Consider the following 22,410-nt stretch of genomic DNA (forward strand, 5'->3'; position numbering starts at 1 on the left):
TGTGGCCGCCGAACCCTTGGCTCCCTTTGTATAGATACCCCTCCGATCCATTGGCAGCATCGCACTCGCGAACGCCCCATCTCGATCCAGTTTCAAACCTCGTTTTCTCCGTCGTCGCAGCCTCTCATCCAAATGGGTAAGGGCATGGCCAACGGGTCGATTGAGAAGCGAAAGCGAATCGTCGCCAGAGTAGACTCGTCGACGCTCGCTAGGCGGAGTTTAGCGCGCGCAAGCACGCCACGGGCGGCGTCCGGCGAGAAGCCGTCCGCCGGCAGCACGAGCGGCGCCTTTGGCTGCCTCTTCAGCACTGGCTGAGGCCCCTGCTCCTCGCCGGATCGAGGTGGCGGCGTGGCCGACGGGGTGCCGGTGCCGGGAGAGCGGAGGGGCGGCCGCCGGGGCGCCAGCACGGGGAGATCGGGCTGCGGGCGCAGTGAGAGGCCCGCGCTGGAGAGGAGGACCGCGACGCGCCGCTTCCGCCACGGGGAGATGGGGCAAGGCTCTGCCGGGGCAGGTGCGTGTGGCCTGCGGCCATCGGCGAAGAGGAGACGGGCTCGGCCGCCGGCTTGAGTGGAGGTGGGGGTGCGTCTGCGGCGGAGGCCCAGCGCTCGACGCCGTCCCAGATTGCAGGGAGCGAGCACGAGCGTGCCGAGGTGCGACTGCGGACGCCGAGCAGCGCGCGGCTGGCAGCACGGGGAGGCGACGGGGTATGGGCGTATGGCCACCGGATTTGGGAGAGACGAGCCTGGACCGAGAGAGAGCGTGTGAACATATGGGACCTATAAAATTTTGGGAAACGTGTTATAGGCGAATCATTGGATGAGTAATCTACAATGCTCTCTATAGCTGAGCTGGACAAAGTTATAGAGAGCTACTCTCTTTAACTATTGCGGGTGCCGTAATGCGTCATTCTGAAGCGTTGTTATTGCGGCTTTCCTTTTGGATTTGTCCTTTTTATGTAAATCTGGCTTCCACTGATGTTTTCTCTGGTTTGGTTTTGGTTGATGTGCAGCGAAGATCAAGATCGGGATCAACGGTGAGTTCGCGGCCTCCGATCTGAGTTCTCATCTGGTTAATTTGTGTGGACTGTGTGAGTTTTGAATGAGTTTTGCGTTGGTGGTGCAGGGTTCGGCAGGATCGGCAGGCTGGTGGCCAGGGTTGCGCTGCAGAGCGACGATGTCGAGCTTGTCGCCGTCAACGACCCCTTCATCACCACCGACTACATGGTATATCCTCCTCTTCTCGCTCATCGCTTGATCTATTGCTTATGGGAGTGCTGTAGTGAGTGCCGAAATGGTTACTGTTCGATGGTATCTGTACGGTTTATTCGATTTGGTACTTTTTTGGATGTGGAACAGTGGAACCATATGAGATCGTGTATTAGTTACAATTTGGTCCCTGTTGGATGTGCAGCAGTTGCAGTATATGGGAATGGGATTATGTTTTCATGAAAGGGATGCTTAGATCTGATGTAGATGCCATTTATTATGTCGATTGGTTAACTACCCATTCCGTCAAGTATATTGACCAGATAGCGATGGATGTTACTCTGTAGAGGATATCTGAAGTTGTTATGTGGTCGTTGATCTGTGGATGCACTTATTTGTGCCTTGCTCTGCCTGCCATGTGCTCTGGAATCTGGATCAGTATTTTTTTTTTGTGATGTAGAATTTGGACTATCTGTTTTCCAAGGTAGATCTTGAATTTTCAGCTCTAATAGAATTATTATTATAACAGATTACTGCAAATCTATGGTTTGGATTAGATTTTAATTCCAGTTTTGTAGGTTTAATTGTGCCTGTAGCGCCCAAATCTGGAGTATTTTCTAAATCTCTCTTTGATTGATCTTTGTGAGAATTCCTATTCTTGCATTCAATGAGTTGATAGTGTCGATACTCCAAATGTTTTTTTTTCTGTTGTATGGTTCCTTACTATGGTTTTGTTCTTGCAGACCTACATGTTCAAGTATGACACTGTCCACGGACAGTGGAAGCACCACGAGGTCAAGGTCAAAGACTCCAAGACCCTTCTCTTTGGTGAGAAGGAGGTTGCTGTGTTTGGCTGCAGGTTTGTTACCATTTTTTTCCATAGTAACTTTCATACCCAATTCAACCGTTGTGGGCTAATGATCTGGTATTTAGGAACCCTGAGGAGATCCCGTGGGGTGCAGCTGGTGCTGAGTACGTTGTTGAGTCTACTGGTGTTTTCACCGACCAGGAGAAGGCTGCGGCACACTTGAAGGTACATTCTTCTACTTAATCTTTTGTTATCCTAAGGTACACTCTACCATCTAAGTTTTGAAATCATCTAATGGTTTCTATGCTTGTGTTTGCAGGGTGGTGCCAAGAAGGTCGTCATTTCTGCTCCTAGCAAGGATGCCCCCATGTTCGTTGTTGGTGTCAACGAGAAGGAATACAAGTCTGACATTAACATCGTCTCCAACGCTAGCTGCACCACCAACTGCCTTGCTCCTCTTGCTAAGGTTCTCTTCATTATGATGTTTAGTTGCTGATATAAATTGCTCATTAGGATCCTATTATATCTTACATTGGTCATTATTTTTGCTGCAGGTCATCAATGACAAATTTGGCATTGTTGAGGGTCTGATGACCACCGTTCATGCCATCACTGGTAAGCTTTGCAAGTAGGTTTAGTGTAAAATTCTGTTCAGTGTTTCTTATCTTTACGTGGTGAATGTGAATCCTTGCAGCTACCCAGAAGACTGTTGATGGGCCCTCAGCCAAGGACTGGAGGGGTGGAAGGGCTGCTAGCTTCAACATCATTCCCAGCAGCACTGGAGCTGCTAAGGTTAGAAACTGAAATTTCTTATTTCTTTTGCTCGTGCACTGCATTGGGTGTCACTATTAGCATGCTTCACATAAAGAGTATGTAAATATAAATTGGCATATAGTTACAAAATTTCTCAATAGAAACTGGCAATCTAAATTGTCTTAAAATTACTTCCTTTTTCTGGATTTTTTGTCACAAAAGTTTGTTACTCCTTGATTTCCTGCAGGCTGTTGGCAAGGTGCTCCCTGCCCTCAATGGAAAGCTGACCGGAATGGCTTTCCGTGTCCCCACCGTTGATGTTTCTGTTGTTGATCTGACTGTTAGGCTCGAGAAGTCTGCTACCTATGAAGAGATCAAGGCCGCGATCAAGTGAGTTTTTGCATCTGAAGTGCTGTAGCTTGTTTTTTTTTTACAAATTCATACATTAATATTTGAATGGTGCAAGATTAACTTGCTCTACATATTTATGTCCTGCTGTGGTTAGTGCTTTGTAAATTGATGTTTAAAAACTTCTTTACAGGGCTGAGGCTGAGGGTAACCTCAAGGGCATTTTGGGTTATGTTGAGGAGGACCTTGTTTCCACTGACTTCCAGGGTGACAACAGGTATTATGCATATGGAGATATACTGTTGGTGAAGAAATTTTTCCATCCTTTTTTATATATCACGGTAATTGTCTCCTTACAAGTGTTCTGTGATGGTTTTCTCAATCGCAGGTCCAGCATCTTTGACGCTAAGGCTGGCATTGCTTTGAACGGCAACTTTGTGAAGCTTGTGTCCTGGTACGACAACGAGTGGGGATACAGGTTAGTAGCCTCTACCAAAGTGTGACCTCACAATGAATTGCGCTGATGTGCATTGCAATATATGAATCCTGACGCATTTCCCCTTGTTCTTTCAGCTCCCGTGTCATCGACCTGGTCCGCCACATGCACAGCACCAACTAGATGAGCGAGCTGAAGACCTCGTGATATCGTGGAGTTGGTGTTTCTTCCCAGGAGAAGAGTGTAGAGAGCCCTCTTCAGAGAATAAATTTTTTGTATGGAATCATGTCTGAAACTATATTGGGTGTATCCTAGTGGTTGGTTGAGCATGAAATTGCTCATATTTTGTCTGGTCTATGTACCGTCGTACTTTAAATCAATTGTTATTTCATTTTTCATCGTGCATTATCTGTTTTACTGCAAAATTTCTCCTGCTTGTTCTATTGGCTTGTTTGGTTGCCGACCTTCACCAGTCTGTCCTGCTCAGACTTCCCTGAATATTTTTGCTGGAAACTTTCACACGCTTTTAGAATGTTAAGTTTTCAATTGGATCCCTTGAGCTTCTTTGAGGGGCTTGGATTATTTGGTGTGCCCTCGAGAATATTTACACGCGTTTCAGTTAATGTTCCATTGCTTCAAACTAAAGAACTTTTTTGGGCTTGACATCTCAAAATATATGATAGTCATTCATGCTGTGGGCAAAGATAGCGAAGAATTTGCTTCAGTCAAGCTGCATTGCTTCAAAATAAACAAGTTACTCACGCAATAGCTCCGCTTCCTTTTGCAATTTAAAAGCATTTGTAATTTCATGTTACAATTTTCAAACAGTTGAATAAGTAAGCTCTTTCTAGATCAATCTTCATTTTTGCTATGTTTGTTATCTAAATATTGAGAGATTATTTTAGTCAAAATAAAGTTGTAACGATTCAGTATACGCCGTTAGAAAATTTATTCAGACCTTCTGACAACTTATTCTGTATAGAAAGTAATGGCATGCATGCAATCGTGATAGAAGCAGGATACGCAAAGCTTTCAAAGAATATTATTTTTTTTAACGAACAACACTTGACGAGTGTGTTTCTATTGATACAGAAAAAAGAAAAAGAATACAAAAAAACACCGGCGGGTTGGATTGAGATATCCACACGCGTCCAAATGGACTCAACTCAAACCACTCATGCCAGTCGGATTGGGACATCGACGCAAGCCGCACAACGCATCTCCACGAGACAACTCTGCTGGTCGGATTAGAACATCAACACGAATCTCAAACAATGACACAGCACCCACCATTCACACTCACATAGGCGCCGAAATCTGCTACGTGACCTTGCGTCGATAGGAAACCGATAGAAGCGGACTACACCACACCGAGGAGGCCACTGCCACGCGAGACCCTCCGCCGTAGTGCCGCTGCATCACCGCACTCCACCTGACAGAATGAGACCACCGAATCTGGACCTCTCGCAGGCTGCCTTGCAATCGCCACCACAATAACATAACATGCAGGGGCCTCGCCACATCCATTGTTGGACTTCACCTCGCTCTTGTCACCTCAAAGATACACCGCACGCGCGCGGCGGGGGGGGGGGGGGGGGGGCTCGCCACATCCGCCACAGTACTCCATATCACGGACCCATTTTTAAAGTTGCCGTCAAAGTGACGAGCAATGTTGCCCCACTTCCCCGGATCTCCATCAACCGGTCGAGCCACCGTCACAGGTCCACCTCACCTCGTTGCTTCACCCACGCACAAAACCTCCACTGCCATGCCAGCGAACCAAATAAGTCGCTTGCGCCATCTTGCGACAATGTACCACACTGGATGGCCCAGCTAAGCTGAGCAACCCGCCACAGTTCGCTGCAAGCTAAGTCGTCCCACGATGCCGATGCTGCAAGCGCCGTCCTCTGACGCAGTCCCACGCCGCATTGACCATTACCCAGCAACACTAGCCGCCGCGATCTGCTGCAAGCAGCCACAACCGACAACTATGCGACAACCTCCGGCCGCCACCATAACCACGAACGCCTCCACGTGGGCTCAGCAACACCCATCCAGCTTGCCACGTAGCGGACTTGCCATCTCCAATTGTTGCCGTCCATGACCGAAGGACCAGCAATGCCAAAATCGAGTCAGTTCTCTAGAGACGACGCCTTCAAGGAGGACATGACGCCAAAAGCGTCGCCGTCGCTTGCCCAAGAACTGGACAGGTTTTTAGCCTGAGAACCCCGTGCAACAGGTTGTATCTCCAACATGACGCCCCCAACCAGGAAAAGGACGCCTAGGATGCCGCCGTCATATCCACCAGCCGCTTACGCCCAAAGCACCCACCCCCTGCACGCTCACGGCTCGGCACTCCCACGCCACAGCCACGGCAGTACGGCAGCCCATCCGGGACGGTGCCGCCACCGCGCCTCCGCTTGCCATGCATACCTCCACCTCCAATACGCTCGCCGTGTGCCGCAACCAGCCCACCACTGCGCCTGCGAGCCGAAGAGGCCGCTGAAGTGGCGCACGGCTCCCGCGCTCTAGTCTGCTCACCTCCGCTCCTGCAGCCCACAGGCAGCCGCCGCCGCGTCGCAGGCCCTCCTCATTGCGCCTCCACCGGCTTGAACCGCCGGGGATCAGACCCCGCGCGGCCACACTGCCATGGCCTCCATGTCCAGCACCCCGCGCAGGCGCGCCGCAGGGCCGCCCCGCTGTCTCCGCGCCTCCGCTCCCTGACGCATCCGCTGCAAGCCACGCCTCGTGCTCGCGACCTCCTCGACACACTGCCGCCTGGCCACACGGATCCAGCCACGGGGGCGCTGGATACGGCCACTAGGATGCCGGATCCACCGTTTGGAGCTGCCGCCGTCACCACGGCCGACTGGGTTCGCCATGGCCGGCCCGCATGCTCCCCCACCCTGAAAAGCTACGCGTGGCCGAAATCGGGCGAGATGCCCCGCCGCCGCCGTCCTAGAGGCCTACGCGGGCGTCCGGGTACCCCTTTGGCGGCGGCGAGGGAACGGGATAGGGGTGGCGGCGGCTTGGTCTTCAGTCGCCACCCGAGTCGCCTGAGCGGGGACGACGCGGGGCCCAAGAAAGAACATGTGGGAGCAATTATTGGCCAATGCAAGTTTACCTTTCTTTCATTCAAAAAACATTATAATACCCTGTAGGATCAAGAACACCGACTAGAAGGGGGGTGAATAGGCGGTTTAAAAACTAAAACCAACAACACTAGAGAAATTTAATTAGTAACAAAAGAAAGCCCTATGTCATGCTACTACTATGTCTAGAAAGGTTTGCAACCTAGGGTGACAAAATACAATTCAAGCTCTAGTAAAGTAAATTTCTCAAAATAACAACAATTAGAGAGAGTTAGAGAAATAACCAAGCTTGACACACAAATTTATCCCGTGGTGTCGATGACTTGCCGGTCACCCCTAATCCACGTTGAGGTGGATTCCAAGAATCAACCGCTCCTCTATCAAGAACCTCTTGATCTTGAGCCGGCTAGAATCAAGGAACCACTCCACACCTCGATTTCACTAGAGTTGCTCTTCACCACTCCGGTGAGGTGAGCACAAAATCTCTCACAACCGAAATCGGGGCTTCTCAACAATCTCCTTCAAGAAGCTCCACGAAATCACCTTCTCCAAGCCGTCTAGGGAGCGGCAACTCCCAAGAGTAACAAGCCAATAAACCTTGCTTGAAGATTCCCTAGTGTCACAAAGCTCAACCTCTTGATGCAATGCACTAGGAAGCACTCTCACTCTCAAAAATGCAAATCCTTAGCAAGTGTGTGAGAGAGAGGGATGTCTTAGCTCTAGAGGGTCAAGAATGCAATCCAAATGGCCAAGAGAGTGACCCAAGTGCCGGGCAATGGGTATATATAGACATCCCATCAAAAACTAGCCGTTACAGTCTTTTCTGCGAGATCGCGGACCGTCCGGTTTCAAAAACCGGACCGTCCGCCGTTATAAACCAGAGAGTCAGAGAGCATTTAATGCGTGTCAGAACTAGCCGTTACAGCCCTGGCGGACCGTCCGCACCCAACTAGCGGACCGTCCGCAGTTAAGTGTTCCACAACTCCAGAGACATGAGGGTCTCTGGAACAATACTGGAATTAGCCTGCGGACCGTCCGCCACCAAGGGGCGGACCGTCCGCCGTTCAACCTAGAGGAACAAGCAGAGACAACAATGTTTCTGGATCAATTTATCAGAGTGACTGCGGACCGTCCGCACCACAGAAGCGGACCGTCCGCGGGCCACACAAATTAGACAGACCAGAGAACATCCTTTCGGAACGAAAAAAGAGTTACAGTGGCGGACCGTCCGCTCAGGAGAGCCGAACCGTCCGCCAGCCACCAGATAAACCCTCTAAGCCTTTCTGGAACGGTAGCGGACCGTCCGCACCCAAGGGGCGGACCGTCCGCTCTTGAGCAGTCAGCACTCAAACATGTTCTTTTTCAAAACCCGGCAAAGCGTAGTTAGCCCTCATGCATGCATTTAGATATTTTGAGCAAAATGGCACTAGAGACCTGTCAAGCACGAGTACATGACCCCTCTTGATAGTACGGCTATCTATCCAACAAATCCGGTCACTTATCATCCACTAAGCACCTTGTGACCGGTAAAATTCAAAAGACCCTATTTTATACCTTTGCCTTGAGCCCAAACTTTTCTCATCGTCTCCAAAAATCCACACGTTCGCAAATAACTCTCATTCATCCGTGGATCAACCTATACTTATTTTCTCAAAAAGAATTGTTAATCCACAAACCGTTGTCATTAATTACCAAAACACGAATTAGGGGCCTAGATGCTTTCATACCCGACTTGGAAAAAGACATTCATGTCTAATGGGGCGCTGCTGGGTGTCGCTTTGGGTGATGGTTCCTCAACCATCACCTGAAGCGCGAGGCCCATAAGTGGCCCACGAGCTCGCTGCCCTGCCGCCTATCCTTCTTCTTCCCCGCTCCACCGGCCCTCGCCCCCGTGCCGCCGGCCATCTCCGCCTCCAAGGGTGGTATACCCTGCTCGCCCTCCCGCCATCGGCCACCTCCACCTCCGCCTCCGGCCACACTCGCCGTTACTCCCCTGCCCAACCACGGGCCAACCAGCGACTTCCGCAGCCTTGCCGTCCCGCCCACAACCCATCACCTCCGCTCGCTACCCTGCTGCTGGCGACCTCCCTCTCTCTATGGCTGGCGGGGAGCCCCCCTCCCCCCTAACCTCGGAACCCTAACCTCGCTGGCGGTGAGCAGACGCGAGGAGGAAGAAGGCGTATGGGCTGCCGTGGGCCGCGAGAGGCAGTGAGAGAAGGCTTGTGCAATGGATGTCGCATAAGCAACATATAGTCGCGAAGTGTCTAACGTGTTGCAGAAACCAAATACCTTCCAGCCATCTTCTAGTCGCGGCGTGTCTAACGTGCTGCAGAAACCAAATAACTTCCAGCCATCTTCGTCCTGAACGTATTCCTAAGATGTCGCGGGCACATGGTGAATTGATCATGGCGTGAGGTGAAAGTGAAACGGCGAACGATAACCCAATCCAATGTGCACGTGCAACTCAGCCAATGTGCACTGGGCCTGTATGCAGGAGAGCATGTGGGCCGGCGGCCTCGATAGGCTTCTATCCGGCATCCTCTATGGGCCTTGAGCCCATGGTCACTGACTTCCACGCCGCGGCAGTCCGTCCCTACTCACAAACGCTCGCTACCTCGCTCTCGCTCTCCCTCCACCGCCGCCACCGCCGCCGCCACCGCCGCCGCCGCCGCCCATCACTGTCGCGGTGCCAGACCCTGATGACTCGCTAGAAGCATCAGCAGCCGCGGACATCGTCTCCCGATGGCTCTGCGCGGTCTCCGGCGCCTGCGCGGGTGCTGCGATGCCGGGAGGACCCTGCTACCGCTCCCCCTCCGCAGGTCGTCGTCATCCACACGCCCGAACGAGGATTCCAGTGCCACCGCCCTCACGGCGGAGGAAGAGGCTGCGTTCGAGCGGATCAAGAGGTCGCTCTTCAAGGCGCGCAAGGGGAGCGTCGAGGACCTCGTCGGGTCACTCGGGGCGGAGTGCTCCGGAATCCGGCTCACCAGCGGCGTCGCGGACCGCCTGCTGCGCAGGTTCGGGGACGACTGGAAGTCCGCGCTGGGTTTCTTCCAGTGGGCGCAGTCGCGGGGCGACGGCTACGCGCACACGCCCTACGCCTGCAACCGGGTGGTCGACCTGCTGGGGAAGATGAGGCAGATCGACAGGATGTGGGATCTGCTGTCTGAATTGCATTGCAGGGGGCTGGTCACGGTGGACACTGTTGCCAAGAGCATCAGGAGGCTTGCCGCTGCGAGGAGGTGGAAGGATGCTATTGTGTTGTTCGATCAGTTGGAGGACATGGGGTTGGAGAGGAACACGGAGACAATGAATCTCCTGCTTGATGCGCTCTGCAAGGAGAAGAAAGTTGAATTGGCGCGCGAGGTCTTTCTCGTGCTCAGCCCGCATATCGCACCAGATGCATACACTTTCAACATATTTGTCCACGGGTGGTGCAGTGTGCGCAGGATCGATGAGGCAATGTGGACGATCGAGGAGATGGAGAACAAGGGGTTTACACCTACGGTCATCACATACACTGCTGTTCTTGAGGCTTACTGTAAGCAGCGCAAGTTCAGGAGGGTCTATGAACTCCTTGATTCGATGGGTTCTAAGGGTTGCCATCCCAATGTGATCACTTACACCATGATCATGACCTCATTGGCGAAATGTGAAAGGTTTGAAGAAGCTTTGGGTGTTTCTGATAGAATGAGATCCTCTGGATGTGAGCCTGATACCCTGTTCTACAACTCCCTGATCTACCTTCTCGGTCAAGCGGGTCATTTGTTCGAAGCTTCCCAAGTATTTCGTGTGGAGATGCCGAGGAATAGTGTGCCCCGTAACCTGGCCACTTATAACACCATGATATCAATTCTCTGCCAGTATGGGCGAGATGATGATGCTCTTGATGTGTTGAAAGAAATGGAGGCACAATCTTGTAAGCCTGATCTTCAGACATATCAGCCGCTTCTTAGGCTATTTTTGCGTAGGAGAGGGTGTGGTGATGCTGTTGACCACCTGTTGAGTCAGCTTGTGAAAAAGAGTGGTCTAGGTTTAGATCTTGATACATACACCCTTCTGATCCATGGTCTTTGTAGGGTCGGTGAAACTGACTGGGCTTATCGACTGTATGATGAGATGGTAGGTAGCGAAATTGTACCTAGGCGTAAAACGTGTGAGTTGCTTTTGAGTGAAACACAAAGACAAAACATGGAGGTGTATGTGGAAAGAATCCGGAATGATATAATTTCCTTTGGCCTTTGTCCATAAATTTGACAGCTCTTCCCTCTTTCATGTGATTGATTTGTTAATTGCTAACAACCAGTTAATACTATGGGACAATCTGTAACTTAGCATAGACTAGAAGTCAGGAAGCATCTTCAAACAACATAAGATTGGCCATCATCTACTATTTTACTGCAAGAATAAGTGCAAAATTATCTTTTACTTTTATCATGTTTTTATTTTATCGGCATATTACAGCAAGATTGAAATCCTCATTTGGCTACAGATGATAATCCTTGTACATAAACATGCAGCACATGGTATGCAAACATTTGGGGTTGGCTATTTTATGGATAGTAGTGAGGTTGGGATTCTGTGGCACCTAGTTGTATTGTCATATTATGCAATACGGTATGAATGTTGTACATGCCTGGATATTATCTCAAACTGTGCAGGCGCAAAAATATTCCCTGCATTGTACATATTGATTCACTTCTTGTGTATTCGAGAATAAGCTCTCAGTCAAATAGAAGCTCACCGACTCCAGCAGCTTGTACAGTTAAAAAGTACTGAAGTTTATTCATATACTGCTATGAAAAGTATAAGTGACATCAATATCCATGTCTGCTGCATATACCATTCTTGTTCTTGCTGTGGAAAGTATAAGTGACATTTGAGTACAACTTATCTTTCATTCAATATTGTTTACTACATCTGTGCAATATTTTTCACCTGTACTTCTCTCCTCGGACCAATGAAGGTTACATGGTATAAGCTTTTGTCAGAACATTTGTGTAAATTTGTGTGTAAATAAACATTCATGTTACAGAGTTGGAGTAGGTTAGATGCCTGCTTTTGATTAATTCATTGTGCCTGTTGTGTCAATCAGTGGCGTGTGGGTAGGCCTTCATCGTCCACCATGTAATTCTCCTATGATCTACGAAGAGTAAGATTGTGAAGACATATATCCTCCATCGTGGAGTAACCTCTGTCCACGGAATGGAAAATATCATTGCTCAGTGTAAAAACTACTCTATGATGGCAAACATGGTGATGCTGCATTCCTGTCACCTGTCAGATAGGTGATCTGTTTGTTTCTGTTGCATTGTGTGCGCTTGTTGGTTGTAACCATGTAACAGTGGACTATTTTCTATTTGGTAAACAGGGTTTCAAAGCTTGCAATGCAATGGCCGCTGCTTTTAATCAAAAGTGGAATGCCAGCGGACATTAGCTTGCAAAGCTGTCTGGTCTACACGGAATGGCAGTTCAGGCATCTTATCTGCCGGCTTCTTTGCAATGGAACTGGAAGCGGCCAATCTGACCGTATGAACTTGATCCGGCCAGTGGTTCCTCTGCTGAACGAAATGGTGCAAGAGTTCCAGTCACAGGGCCTCTCGCCAGTCCCCACTCCATGGCCAAACAAGCTAGCTACTCTGTATATGTTTCGAGGTTGCAGCCGACGCATGCATTGGGAGGGGGTGTCGCTATCGCTAGTGGCTGCGATAAGAGTCTGTCCCGGGTTATCCACGGTGCCTCCCCTGTCAGCAACGCGATGGGCCGGCCTGCGCCCACGGCGACGTGGTGGCGGGCTGGAGGCGACCGCGACCGCGACCATTGAGCGCGGGAGATCAACGGGGAGCGGGTGCCTTTGGGGCGGTTCGCGGCAGGAGCACGTGGCCGTGGCCCGCGCCGATGGGCTTCCGCCAGCTAGCTGCCTCCGAGACGCGGGCCAGGGGAAAGCTGTCGAGAGGGAGCCACACAGCTCCCTGACACCGTGATGCCTCTTGAGCTCCTCCTCCGTGCAACTATTCAGACAGAGCAAAGGCGCCCCCTGTCCGCTTCGCAGCTCCCTAGCCAATCCAAACAACCACTGGAATCTGCACCGCGTCAAATTAAAACGCCACGTGAGAGTCCTGGAAATCATTCGCAGATCACGCCGTGAAAACCATCCGCAGATGACGTGGTGGCCAGTTGGGTAGCGGGCAGGTGCGTGCATGTGGAGACGGATCATGGATCGATGCACGGCGATGGAGAGCAAATAAAGAGTCTGGTCGCGGGCGCACATGACGCGCTTTAAGTAACTCGCTCTCGCTGGGACATCGACGTCGCCCGAGCGGCGGCAACGCCTAGCTCGCGCTGTTCACGAATGGATGGGCATGAACTCAATCAGTCACGAACCATCTGGTGTCATTCATCCAAGCAGATCGAAGAGGGTTGCTTCGGATTCAAGCACTCGCGCCGACAGGATATTATACATGTGTGCAAAAAGATTCTGTTACTGTGCATCGCGTGTCCAGGAATGTTGCAGAGTTAACTGGCGAGGTTTATTAATGGTTGGTTTCCAGCTCAAGTTTGGTCAGATCTGGCTCTAAGAGAGATCATGGGCTTACCTGTCCAGCATCCAACCAGACTAGGGATGAAGAGAAGTTCGAAGGGGATTGATTGAACGGCCGAGCTGCAAGAGGTTACGCCATTTCATCAGCGGACTCAGCAGTGCAGCCGTCATGTGAAATCCGGCAGTGACAACTCGGTTGAACCAAACCAGCAGCACCGTACGCTACTCTACGTTCAGAAAAACATTGCATGTTGAGCTCGGTTGATTTGGTTCCAAAACATGTTTTGAATTTCGGTTAAAGGCTAAATGACCATCAAGTGTAAAATGAGGTTTGTATGACGCCAACACTAGCTCTGCAGAAACCATAAGCTGTATGCAGATTACGGAGTTGCAGACAAACGTTAGAATTCAGAGAACACCTTTCAGGGTCCAGAGTCCAGACCATCTGCATCCATCCATGCACGCGGGGGCAAGCATGCCCACCCAGCCAAATCTCCAAAGCTACCCGAAGAAAAAGCACCCACCCTACCACGCTTTTGCGTCATTGCCGACCCCAAACCAAACCTTCCTGTGCTCCTTCCATGTCCCAGCCGCTGCCCCTTTCTCTCTCCTCTCTCTCGCCCCCACTGGGCCTGATGATTCTGTTGCAAAGGCTGCACTGCCGAACCGCCATCAATGGCCGTGTTTCACCTTTCCTTCCCCGTGCCGTGCCCTCAGAAAAAGATTCCCCGGCGTCTCTCCACTGATGCAGGTTCATCATGCAGAAACCTCCAGCTATCCGTCTCGCTTTCTTTTCCAAAGTGGACCACTGGAGCCTGGCGCCCTGGCCGGCCTGTATCACTGACTTCCACTGTAATGCGTCTGGACCCTCCCTCAGCCTCTCTCTCTTTCATCCATAACGACATGGCACCTTTGCACCACGCTGCCCCTACTAGTACCTCTTGAACCACTTTGGTGGCCTAATCCGGTGGCGCCTGAGCTTTGCATTTGGAGTTGCAGGCACTGGCGCACTGCATCGTTTAGTTCTTGTTCCTGAGCAGTTGAGCTGCACACGCCAACTTCTTGTGCACAAGGTAATGTCTCGTCTTCAGCTTTCTCTGAGTGCCTGTTTTCTAATCTTTTAATCTCCATTCGCCTGAGTTCAATCCTACTGTTTACAAATGCTTGCATCTTACTATTTCAACCCAGCAGAGGAGCAATAAACAAGTCAGTCTTTTTGTCGTTTGATTTAGTCTCCTCACATGGTTCCTTGCTGATGCACACATTCTCTTCTCCTCCTCCGTCCACCTTGCTGCAGTTCTTGGCATTGCATTGCAGCTCATGCCATGTGAGTAGCTGACCAGAGCTCAGTCAGCCACTAGAAGCTGCACGCCACCAACGCTAGATCTCTCGAGATTCGGCGATGGAGCAGTCCTCCTGCTACTTCCCTCTGCGGTGGGAGAGCACCGGCGACCAGTGGTGGTACGCGTCGCCGATCGACTGGGCGGCGGCCGACGGCCACTACGACATCGTCCGCCAGCTGCTGCACCTCGACCCCAACCTGCTCATCAAGCTCACCTCCCTCCGCCGGATCCGCCGCCTCGAGGCGCTGTGGGACGACGACGCCCGCTTCGCCGACGCGGCCAGGCACCGCGCGTCCGTCGCGCGGAGCCTGCTGCTGGAGTGCGAGTGCAGGAACCACCGCCCCGCCGGCGGAGGCGAGAACACGCTGCTCCGGGCCGGGTACGGCGGGTGGGTGCTGTACACGGCGGCGTCGGCCGGGGACGTGGCGTTCGTGCAAGAGCTGCTGGACAGGGACCCGCTGCTCGTCTTCGGCGAGGGCGAGTACGGCGTCACGGACATGTTCTATGCTGCGGCGAGGGGCGGGAGCGCCGACGTGTTCAGGCTGCTGTTCGACCACGCCATGTCGCCGAGGTGCTCGACGAATTGCCGGGACGGGGAAGGCGGCGCCGGGCGCGGTTCCGTGTTCCGGCTGGAGATGATGAGCCGGGCCGTCCATGCCGCGGCGAGAGGCGGGAGCGTGGAGATGCTGAGGGAGCTGCTCGAGGAGGGGCGCTCGGGCGTGTCCGTGTACCTCGACGTCCGTGGATCCACCGTGCTGCATGCTGCTGCTGGGAGAGGCCAGCTGCAGGTGAGGCATCTGCTTCGTTGCCATTGCTTGCAGACATCTTCTCCAGATGCTTTAGTTGTTCTTGCCTACTTTTTAGATCCACAAACGTCTTGATGTTGCTATGCAGCCGAACTTTATATCTGTTTCCTGCTGATATCCGTACAACTTTGTTCCCGTTTCTTGATGTTGCTATGCAACCATTCTTTGGCTCCTTTCAGTTGTCTGTAGCTGTGAATTGCAAAGTAGAAGTTTCTTCTTTCTGCGCCTCATCTTGTAAATATACCTTATGCAGGTTGTCAAGTACCTTCTGACCTCTTTCGACATAATCAATTCAACTGATAATCACGGGAACACAGCATTACATGTAGCAGCCTATCGAGGGCACCAACCTGTTGTCGAAGCATTGGTTGCTGCATCTCCATCAACTTTGTCAGCTGTCAACCATGCTGGTGATACATTTCTTCATTCAGCAGTTGCGGGATTTAGGACCCCAGGATTCCGACGGCTTGACCGCCAAATGGAGCTGATGAGATACCTCATAAGCGAAAGAAAAACAGATATGCAGAAGATCATCAACTTGAAAAACGACGCGGGCCTTACTGCCCTACACCTGGCTGTGGTTGGCTGCGCACACCCAGACCTCGTCGAGCTCTTGATGACCACCCCATCGATCGACCTCAATGCTGAAGACGCTAATGGCATGACTGCGTTGGCATTGCTGAAGCAGCAGCTGCGTTCAGCGACATCTGACCGCCTCATCAAGCAGATAGTCTCTGCCGGAGGAGTCTTGAATTCCAGCATTCTGAGAACCCGGTCAGCCATTGCATCCCAGATTAAGATGCAAGGGGGAATTGCAAGCAGTCCCGGTACCACCTTCAAGGTATCAGATGCAGAGATCTTCTTGTTCTCGGGTATTGGAGCTGCAGAGTCACAAAGGCCAAGCTCGTGCTCCAGCAATGGCAAGGATGACCCTGCTCAGGCAGATGCAAACGGCGCAGAAAACCATGGATCAACAGAGAAGAGACTGAGCTCCGCGAGCCGTGCCAAGGACCGTCTCAAGATGATGCTGAAATGGCCTCGGAACAAGGAGAAGATGTCCAAGGCGCTGAAGAAATCAGAGGACAGCAGCCCGCTGGACTCCATCAAGAAGCTGGGCGAGCACGGCGTCGAGACCCCCGCGCCCCTGAGGCAGAAGTTCACCAAGACGACGGCGCTCAACGGCAAGCGGACTCTGGCGGTGAAGAGCTCCACCCCGGGCTCCTCGGCCACCAAGAAGAAGCTCAACACGAAGCTGATCCACGGTATCATGGAGGCGATGCCGCAGCTGGCGCCGCCACCCGCACGGACCCGGTCCCCGAGCGACACCTTCCCGAGGTCGTCTATGTCGTCCACCCCGACGCCGCTGGCGAAGCTGAAGGACATCTGCCTGGACGACGACGAGATCGCCGTGGTGGCGCCGCCCGTCGGCAGGCTGAAGGACATCGTCCTGGACAGCGACGACACCACGGAGGACCCGTCGTGCTCCAACTCGTCCATGGACGACGGCTGCGGCGGCACGGCAGAGAGCGCGGCCCGGAAGCAGCACGGGTGCGGCAACGGGAGGCTGATCAACATCTGCTTCGGCGCGCAGGGCCTCACCGTGGAGGACACGGTGAGCGGGCAGCCGACGAGCAAGATGTTCAAGCAGCAATGCCTCAGGGTGTCATGATTGGTTGGTTCTTCCTTGAGCTCCAATAGCGTGCGTGTGAATCGTGTGATTGGATTGACATCTCTAGAGTGTACCAAGGCGTGTTTGGTTTCTGTTTGTGCTGCCTTGCATTACTACTGGTGATAATGTAAATTTGTGATGAAGTAATGCATTCGCAGCTGGTTTCTAGTTCAGAGACGTCCTTGATCAAAACTCGTCTGGTTTTGCAAGGACGGAAAATATCAAGCAGGCAATGCGATTTCCACGACGAACAGATCTCACCGACCACGACGAATTGCGAAAAACGTAATTATAGAAAATTATAAAAAGAGCTGGACGTGCATCTCAAAAGCAACTTTTTCCTGTAAATGATAAGCAAGAGCAGTTCCTTTCGCCCATGCCCAACAAACTATTGCTTCCTTCACTACATCAAAATTAAGATTTACAGCCGGAAGCAACTACACAATCTAAAACAAGAAAAATAAGGGGAAAAACAGAAGATGAGAACTGCTGTAAGCCGCTGAGCAAACCCGCTTGAAATAGAGGAGTTGCAGCAAACAATGAGCCATTTGAACTTCACCAGTTCGGCGTCATTTGAGTATCATGTCACCATCTTTCATGGTGGCGTGAAAAAAATACCTTCCTCTGCACATAAATATGTTCATTTGGAGCTGTCCACGGTGACCTCGACCTGCAGCAAGCCTTCCTGAAGCACATGATCTCTCGTTTTTACAATTGTTCAAGGTGATTTCCTCCAGGTTGGCATCAGCAGCAACAAAATTGACGGCTTTCACTGCACCAGTTTGGAAGCAATTGAGCATCCACCGCGTGCAGATGTCCAGACATCACCAGGCAAACATTGGCTGCGAGCTTTGTTGGATAAATAGGTTGGCACCAGCCTCTAGCCCATGACAGGGCATGGCAGCCAACACAGAACCATCAATTGATCTCTCCTTCCTCTGCTTCTTTAACGCCGGGATCACTGCTCGGCTCTTCATCATCGTCCTCATCATCTACCTTCATGAAAAGTCCAAGTTGTTCCAACGGATTGACAGATCCTGGATGAAAACCAGGCATGCCATCCTGGGAGCGCTCTGGACTAGTCTCATCAACAGAGCTCACAATATGTTCTGCTGTGGCTGTTCCGAGCATTTCCAAATCCTTGAGATGGAGGTTATCATTGATTTCTACAGTTCTCTCCATCTGCATGTAGGATTTATAGTCTTAGCAACACAACAAAATGAGAAAGCGCTACTGCTTGCAGATGAGGTTTACACTTACCTCCTGTAGGGCCTGACGAGCCTTCTCCCTCTCAAAATCACGTTTACGCTTAGTTTCAGCTTCGGCTTCAGCTCTTCGAGCCTCCATGGCTGCGTTGCCTTCAGCCAATAGCCGTGCTTTCTCTGCATCCACAAATAAAAAATAGAACATACTTGTTAGAGAAAGAGAAACTAGATAGAGAGCAGCAGCAGCAAGTCAGGTCAGTACGCCTTTTACCTTCCTTCTGGAGCTTTTCCAGTTCCTCCTGTTTGTCTCCACCCTGAACTCAACATATCAATTCAGGTCAGGAATGAGTCACACTATGACATCATAGAATCAGTAAAGGAAGATGCTAAATGAGCAAGGTCCTATACCTGGCTGAGAATGCCACGAGCTTTGACAATCACATCAGCATACCGGCTCCTCAAAAGGGCTGCTCGCAAAAGCCTGTCCGGTGAGACTTGTGTATCGGGTTTTGAGTTTTCCCCTAAACGTTTCATCGGGAAAGGATCAGATGATCCGATCATCTTAGTGCACTGAGACAGCTGGTCTCATATGTACCGGCCTACAAATTCATGCTTACCCTCTGGTGCAGGCTTTGATTCACTATCCTCTTCACGGTGTCCCACAGTATCCGCAGGACCTGTGGTTTAATGATGATCCGTTAGCCCACAATTTGAAACAATTCAAACATAGCTTGCAACAGGATAGCTCAGGGGAAGGAAGCCATACGGTTGGCATCAGCTGGACTAATAACATCACTCTTTTCTTGCTCCACCAGCTGGTCGGGTTTCTTAGTACCCTAAAATTAAGGGGGGAAACGATCATTTCAGTACAGATAAGCCAACTAAATTGGACGGATATCCACATCTTGCACAAGAAAACCACATCAGAATATAAAGGTCGAAGGTGACCAGAATGCCAAAGAACCCAAACATCAACAGATTGCCGATACAACTTTGCAGAATAGGCCATTATCTGGCACGGTCTTAATGCAAAAGTTAAGCTATAGATCATAAGAACAAAGGTATTTGTTAGAGACACGGATATTGCTGTCAGCAAATGGAGCAGCAAGAAACAGGAGACTGTCAATCAAAAGCCCGGCAATCATGGAGGGAAGGAGTCAACATCAGAGAAGATAGACAGGTAATGGATGACATGCTTTCAGGATGGAAGAAGGTTCATGACTATATGACATGTTTGCACACTAGTCCATACTCCATCCAGACACAAATAAGTGATGTCTTGGTCATCGATACGATCTCCAAAACACAGATTCGTTAACACTTTGTTACGAACTATTTATAGACATTGCAAAAATACACTTTAATGAAACCACATTTCCAGACATCTATTCATACTCACATTTCCAGACATTTATTCATAGTCCATATGTTTCAAATATAAATGTCTAGGATAAGCTACATAGTTAAAAAAAATTAATTAAATAGTTTCTCCAAACTCAACACATAATCATTTTCAAATATCCAAACTCAACACACAAAATGTAACCAAAAGTTAAATTGTTTATCAACCCCAAAACATAACTCATTTGTGAATGCAAGGAGTAATATTTTAGACTACTACTAAGCACTCAAACAAACCATTCACTAATAAAATTTAAAGGTCCAAATTTTTTCTCAAGCACCGAATAGTAAATCACCCAAGTACCTTCACAATCTTTGCTGGGCTGCCCACTTTTTCTGATTCGCTTTCAGAGTCACTGCCTGAGTCTGAATCTGCATTACCAACACCATTGTAAACATCTCTGACTTTTTGTTATATCAAAACAGGAGAAGTTTCAAGAAAGATTATACGATGATTGTTCTGGATAATGCACAAACAATCAATAGTTTGCGGGAGCTTACTATTTACTAAGAGGTTAGTCAGCTAAAAATTAGTGGGATAAGGGAAATGCAGCATGGTCTCGTGCACCAATTTATTTGAATCAAAGCAGCCAAATTCAAAATTCTTCGAAGCCTGCTAAACAATTACGAAAAGGGGTAATCACAATATCCACGACATTTATTAAGTGGCATTTGCGCTCTTCTACTTTTAGTTACTCGCCAAATTTGCAACTCACTGCCAAGGGTTTTTAACTACCATGGAAATATCATGTTGACACAATGTTCATTTCAAAAATAGAAGTACGCGAAGAGATAGTAACGATGTTTTCAAAGAATTTACACATAGAGTTGGGAAGAAAAGCAGCATTTTCTTTACACAGGAATGTCTATAATAATAGAAACAAATGCAGATAAACACCGTGAGACACAGACCGCTAGAAGATGATCCAGAGTCGCTGCTGGAACTACTTGGACTACCGCACTTGCTACTCCTGATTTGTGCATCTTTGTCTAACATGATAGGGGAGGCATTGCCACAAATATCCACATCCTCCTCGATAGGCTCACTACCTGCATGCGAACCAAAAACCAAAATTTGACTACAGCGCAGAAGGCATATAATCTAAATCCACAGGGAAATTCAGGCTAGAAGGAAATAAACCTTTGCAAGGATTTGTAGACGAGTGGCTAAGCCCAGACACATTCACAGCTTCGTTCTCAGAAGGCTCAGATTTCGCCACCTGCTGACTCTGCTCTCGCTCCTGCAAATACTTGTCAACTTGTTTCTTCAGCTCGAAGAGCAGGTCATCACTGACTGCTTGGATATCAATCTCTATCTCTCCATCACCAGCCATATCGGTATTGCTGTCGATGCATTGTTGCAGCAATTCAAGGATGTGAGAAGGTAAATCATCGGCTATAGAAGCCAAGCAGTTCCCAAACGCTTCTTTCTCAGCAGCTGTCATCTTAGGCTTTACAGGCTCTGTTTGCCGTACACCCTCCACTGACACATCACTGCGGTCCACAGGAGGAGTCTTCCTCCTCTTCGAGTCAGCCCTGTCAACCTCAACATGTTTCTCAGCAGCCACAGAAGCCAACTTCTTCTCAATTGTCCTCCATCTATTCTCAAACATCTTGTTCAGCTGGATGGCCATGTCATGTACAGCATGCCCACGAGGATTGTAAGTCATCGCATTGTTAAAAGTCAGCCTAACATCAGCAGCAAAATCTGACGGACTTGTGTATGAGCCAGATTCAAGCTTCTTCTGCACAGTACCAAGATCCATCGGGGTCTTGATGATGTCAAAATAATCAGGAATTTGCAGCTTCACAACATCAACTGGGACATTGAATATATGACTATATTTCTGAGTCATGAGCTTCTTCAAAACAGTTTCACACTGCTTAAACACTGCAGCTTCAGATAACTCTGCAGAAGGTTCAGGCCGGGGTTTTGTAGGCAAGAACCGTCCCTTTGCGCCACGGACAACATTGCTCCCACGGTGCACCTTCTTGGCTCGAGGGGCAGCTGAGGATGACAAAGCAGGTGCCCGACTCACAGGAACAGGTGCTGCAAACTCTGGCTTCTTGAGGAGATCTCGCACGGAATCAAGCTCTGCCCGGAATCTCTTCCGAAGATACCGCCGCTCAGATGATGACATCTTGGACGGCACAAAGATCTCCCGCTTCACGTCAAAGCCATCGCTGTTCAGGCTGATGCACTTGCGCTTCGGTGCCGAAGAGTCCTCGGAATCAACACGAACAGGGCTGCCAGCTGCACATTCCGACTCCCCAACTGTCTCTGAGTACCCCCGAGGCGCGACTGGCGTCACGCCCCGGAAGGCCATTTCCTCATAGCCCCGTTTTATGGGCCTCTGCTGCCCAAACTCCATTAGGACCGTCGGTGTCATGTGCCCAGGCGCCAGCGGGACACAGATCTGTTCACCATTTACAACCATCTTCAGTGACACAAGACACCAAATTCAAACAAAAGCAACAATTCAAAGCGGGCACAGACCAAAATTAACAATATCCTCTCCAAAACCCTAATCCAAACGGGAACCTAATCCCAGCCCGGACCCACCAACCGCGCACGAATCAAACACCACAACCTTCAAACCTCAAATTCGCGCCCGAATCAGACACCTCCCCGCACCAATCGAAGAGAACCCCAAAAAATAATCCCAAAGCTACACGAATTCGGAACGAGCAGGATGCGAGCCCTGACCTGGTAACGCTGGATCTGAAGAAGCTGGAACCCCGAGTACGGGATCCGGGCGCGAGGGTACGGCGTCCGCGCGAGGGCGCGCCCGAGCTGGATCTG

General features: G+C 50.3%; 4 protein-coding genes across 4 annotated transcripts; 3 read left to right on the top strand and 1 right to left on the bottom strand.

The window, feature by feature from the left end:
• LOC112902454 (glyceraldehyde-3-phosphate dehydrogenase 3, cytosolic) lies at window positions 1–3,958 on the top strand. Its single transcript, XM_025971548.1, has 12 exons — window positions 1–136; window positions 1,010–1,033; window positions 1,123–1,223; window positions 1,949–2,064; window positions 2,139–2,238; window positions 2,333–2,479; window positions 2,568–2,628; window positions 2,708–2,805; window positions 3,014–3,156; window positions 3,308–3,391; window positions 3,503–3,592; window positions 3,688–3,958. The coding sequence occupies exons 1-12, from the start codon at window positions 133–135 to the stop codon at window positions 3,731–3,733; spliced, it is 1,014 nt and encodes a 337-aa protein (XP_025827333.1). The 5' UTR covers window positions 1–132; the 3' UTR covers window positions 3,734–3,958.
• Window positions 3,959–9,233: 5,275 nt separating this feature from the next.
• Window positions 9,234–10,912, top strand: LOC112900445 (pentatricopeptide repeat-containing protein At3g04130, mitochondrial-like). Its single transcript, XM_025969310.1, has one exon. The coding sequence runs from the start codon at window positions 9,385–9,387 to the stop codon at window positions 10,891–10,893; it is 1,509 nt and encodes a 502-aa protein (XP_025825095.1). The 5' UTR covers window positions 9,234–9,384; the 3' UTR covers window positions 10,894–10,912.
• Window positions 10,913–13,514: 2,602 nt separating this feature from the next.
• Window positions 13,515–17,174, top strand: LOC112880040. The gene is made up of 3 exons (XM_025944507.1): window positions 13,515–14,256; window positions 14,481–15,314; window positions 15,586–17,174. Exons 2-3 carry the CDS (start codon window positions 14,586–14,588, stop codon window positions 16,999–17,001), a joined length of 2,145 nt encoding a protein of 714 aa, XP_025800292.1. The 5' UTR covers window positions 13,515–14,256; window positions 14,481–14,585; the 3' UTR covers window positions 17,002–17,174.
• Window positions 17,175–17,319: 145 nt separating this feature from the next.
• Window positions 17,320–21,997, bottom strand: LOC112880049 (transcription factor GTE8-like). The gene is made up of 9 exons (XM_025944516.1): window positions 20,749–21,997; window positions 20,520–20,657; window positions 19,912–19,979; window positions 18,973–19,042; window positions 18,824–18,883; window positions 18,615–18,727; window positions 18,478–18,520; window positions 18,262–18,383; window positions 17,320–18,183 (listed from the first exon to the last, which is right to left on the bottom strand). Exons 1-9 carry the CDS (start codon window positions 21,995–21,997, stop codon window positions 17,920–17,922), a joined length of 2,127 nt encoding a protein of 708 aa, XP_025800301.1. The 3' UTR covers window positions 17,320–17,919.
• Between the last annotated feature and the right edge of the window lie 413 nt (window positions 21,998–22,410).

The sequence above is a fragment of the Panicum hallii genome, chromosome 1 (genome assembly GCF_002211085.1).
Source record: "Panicum hallii strain FIL2 chromosome 1, PHallii_v3.1, whole genome shotgun sequence".
Lineage (NCBI taxonomy): Eukaryota > Viridiplantae > Streptophyta > Magnoliopsida > Poales > Poaceae > Panicum > Panicum hallii.